The 3925-nt window shown below is 40.4% G+C and overlaps 1 protein-coding gene across 1 annotated transcript; it reads right to left on the reverse strand.

Annotated features, from left to right (window-relative positions):
- Positions 1-300: 300 nt before the first annotated feature.
- On the reverse strand, positions 301-3277 carry LOC121090546 (antimicrobial peptide THP2-like). The gene is given in 4 exon segments (XM_040599178.1): positions 301-532; positions 1215-1339; positions 2012-2090; positions 3170-3277. Coding segments are annotated over 3 exon segments (348 nt in total). The 5' UTR covers positions 2070-2090; positions 3170-3277; the 3' UTR covers positions 301-367.
- Between the last annotated feature and the right edge of the window lie 648 nt (positions 3278-3925).

A 3925-nucleotide genomic window follows, 5' to 3' on the forward strand; every position in this document is an offset into this window, starting at 1 on the left:
CTATTTCTATTTCTCTTTCTCCAAGAAAATATTTCTGCATAGTAAGAAATAAAGGATTTTGGCATCTGAACATATCCCACCAAGGGAAACTGAGTCCTTTCAGTCAAACTGTCTCTTGGTACTGGAGGGTAAGGTCTTCAGTCCCTGTCTGTCTAGCCCTGGACAGCTATATGTCTCCGAAACACTCAAATTAAAGAGCAGCTGGCACAGTAAATTGTTGCCCTCTGGGGTTTGTGTGTCAAAACCCAGGTAGGATCATTGCCTTCAGCCCACGCAACAAACACCCATGTTTCAGCAATGTGAATGCTAAGCAAGAACAATTTATTTAAAAGGAGGGAAAGCAATGCAGAATATATTTAGATTTATTCTACATCATAAAGCTTCTTGGAATAAAAATGAGAGATGCATGAGGCTTTGTAGCAGGATGTGGTGGTTTTAGCAGTAAGGGTATTCAAAGCAAATTCCTAGGGTTGGGAGAAATTTTCATCGCTCTTGAATGGACACTCCATGAAGTCTTTATACACGCCATGGCCTGCACAAAGAAAAAAAAAAAAAACTTCAGATTATCTTTCTGCTTGTATTCTCTCCCTACTTACTCTCAGTCCATGCATATTTTCCTCTTGGGTATAAATACTTTTCAAAATACCCTATGTCATGTGTAGTCATGCTGGGACAGCCCTGTGCACTCATACCTGTGAGTAAGAAGAGTGTTTTCCTATTGCTTCAGGAAAAGTAGGGAATTAAATTGATATCCTTTTATATCGTGGTGAATGCGTGAGTGAAATCCTGAGTGAAAATAGAAGGCTACCTTTCACATGATAATTTGTTTTTACAACACTGTCACGTGTTGTGCACACATTTGATGGCACTCTGCAGCATAACGGAATCCCCCCATAGAGCACAGCAACCCACTTCTACCAAACCCTGCTATTTTGCTCTGACATAGGAGCTGTAAAGTGGTCAAATGTTGCTGGGACAGCACAAGGCTGACATCTCCAACCATGCTTTATCTTTCTTGCTGGGGCAGATCATGGTGCACATATCAGGAGAAAAAGCACAGTGGAGCTCAACCTGCTTCAACATTTGACTGTCCTCACGGTGTAATAGGTTTTTTCCTTACATCCAGTCAATCTCAATAGCACCTTGGGGTTAAGGGAACAGGCAAAGTAGATTTGTCTGCTCATACTGCAGACAAGCCTTGGTGAATGTCAAACTCACAATTTGCAGCAGGAGCGGAACCCAAAGCATTTTCCAACTTTAATCATATGGAAGGGACATCTTCCAAAGTGACAGGACCCGTGTCTACAGAAAAGCATGTCCCGCCGGGGTGAAGACAAACCTGCAACAATAACAAAAAAAAATTCCTTCCCTCTCATTCTGCAAGGCAAGGCAAGCAGCCCTAACGCCAGCAGGGCTTCCCATTCCTTGAGCTGCCTTTACCACTAACTTGCCTTGAGGACTGGTGCCCAAATTTGGCCATATTGGAAGGCCATGTAAGAGGTGAGATTACAATGCAGGTCTACACCTTGCAGAGATGGGATCCTTAGCTCACAGTGCATCTAAATGTATAGCCTTCAAGTCCAGGTGGAGAATGATAGAAACCTCCTGACTCATTGTCCTTTACTTTATGGAAAAGTGTCATGGGTCCAGAGGCTTTAATATTGGCTCCTATCTGAAAAGAGTTGGCCAGGCTTCATTTTCATCTGCAATCCACTGCTGAGTGTGCTGTTATCCAAAGATCATGGCCACCACAGACACCATCTCAGGCATCTAAAACCAGAGCATTTAGCACAATCTTTTTAGGAAGACACAAAAGTGAAAAATCACTTTTCTTCAGAAGTTGTAATTTCTCCACCCTTGAAACCATTTTCATAGGGGAGCACAGGCAATGAGCTGTTTGACTAAATCCTGTTTGGTTTCTAGCAATTTTAACCAGTAGTGGTTAAAATGTGCTGGGAAGTTTACTTCAGGTGCACAAAAATCCCCTTCTAGCATCTATTTTCCATCTTACCTGGAGAAACCTGGAGTGCCAAAAAGAGGAGAGAAAAGAGCAGGTAAAGGATCTTCATGACCGCAGATTTGCTGTGTCACTGTAGGGAAAAGGACCAAGGAAGGTGTATGATAGACAGTCCCTGGGATCTACAGTCTTCTGAACTGTACAAATGCTTGTTAATCAAAATAGCATTTTTATTGCCCTTTTCTTCAAACTTTCAAAAATAACCAGTAATACCCATATGAAATCATGGCTGCTGTGCCAGCATTTCTGGGGAAAAGTTAATTTATACAGGGTAACATGCTTTCAGGATATGTGATCATTAAGTTATTTTAATAGTTTGATCACTCAGATTTCTTTCACACTTTGCAAGTAGTCTTTAGCCAAACTGCAATCATGATTTCATTTTTAGTTAAATGTTTTATCTAATACATAAACAACAGTAAGCAAAATAAGGTGAATATACAGTCAAACTTATAAACTTCAGAAATTTGCAATGCCTTCAATGAAAGAGTTCATAATTGAAATAATATCAGCAAAATGGGATTAGATAGCCTAGAAAGGGGCTTATGGATAAAGAAGTGGTATTTAATGTCATATATCTTGGCATTTGAGAATCTTCTGATCCATCAGAAATTATCTTCCCTTAAGCAAGGAAGGGAAATGAGGTTGTGCTGAGATGTCATATTTCTGCAAATGGAATGGTACAGCATGGCCAAAATCAGCTTTGAAATTAGTACTAAAAGTTTACACAAATTTCTATGTATTTGAAAATATCAGAAGAAACAATCAGGCAAAGTTAATAATTCTGAAAATGAAATAAAGTTCTTAACATAGAGCCACAGATATAAAAAACGATACTGGGTTCCATCAAAGACATTGCTAATTTCTCTGGACCACAGACCTCTAAAGTAACCTGACCGAGCCAGATTTTTCCCTAGGACTTAGTAAGCAGAGTATTTTTATCAAAGTATTCTAGGTATTAGCACATATTTGAACTACTTATTCAACAGGCAACGTGCAATTTCAGGAAAACTTAGATTAACCCTTTTTAGTAACCTAAAATTTAGGTTAATAATGCAGAGGTTTGGGGGGTTGTTTTGTGGAGGGGGTAGGTTTTGAGGAAAAGACAACAGCAGACATTGAAAGAAAGAAAGAAAAGAACTGAGAAGTTACCAGGTGTCAGGTAAGCCCAGAAGCCAAACAAGACCGGCTCTTGGTCCCTTCCCTCCAGAAGGCTTTGGCTGTAAGGTTTACAGCCTCTTTTATAATATGTTTCTTAGGGGGAGTGACAACTGCTTCCTCTTATCAGCCACACGTTGAGCCAATCAAAAAATCACCCGGTTTGGGGTTTTTTTTTTTGGTGACTTCTAATGCAACAAGAATCAAGTTGCTCTTCATTTCGCAGTGAAAAAGCAGGGTTTCTCTCTGAACCTATTGAAGCTTTTCTTCTGGAAAATCCTAGGTTACTCATGCAATACCTCTTGTGACACTCCAGTTTGTGTAAGATACGTTAAACCACCGTGGTATGTGACAAATGTCTTGGGACATACATTGAACTGTTCCTGCTTAACATAATCCATTGCAATACAAAACGTCTGTGTGCTTCCCTGCACTCCCAGTTACTTTATTTTCTGTTCTATAAATACAGAATATAAGAACACAGAATGGACTTAAGAAACTAAACCAGATGTCCATTGGCCTAGCGGCCAGTGGCCACTAAAGATGTCTAAGTAGAGAGCATAAAATGTACAGAAATAGGATAAGTGTATCATGGTTATGCCCCTGTACACCCTTCCAGCTGATGGAAAATACAGCAGTTTAGGGACATCCAGTGCCAAAGGCTGTCTCTGGACCCTCAGGCTGCAGAGCTCCTGACTGAGCATTCTTCTGTGACTCTGGCTGATCTTCTTGTACTTCTGGCCTCCACAG

The sequence above is a fragment of the Falco naumanni genome, chromosome 6, assembly GCF_017639655.2.
Source record: "Falco naumanni isolate bFalNau1 chromosome 6, bFalNau1.pat, whole genome shotgun sequence".
In the NCBI taxonomy this organism is placed as follows: Eukaryota; Metazoa; Chordata; class Aves; order Falconiformes; family Falconidae; genus Falco; species Falco naumanni.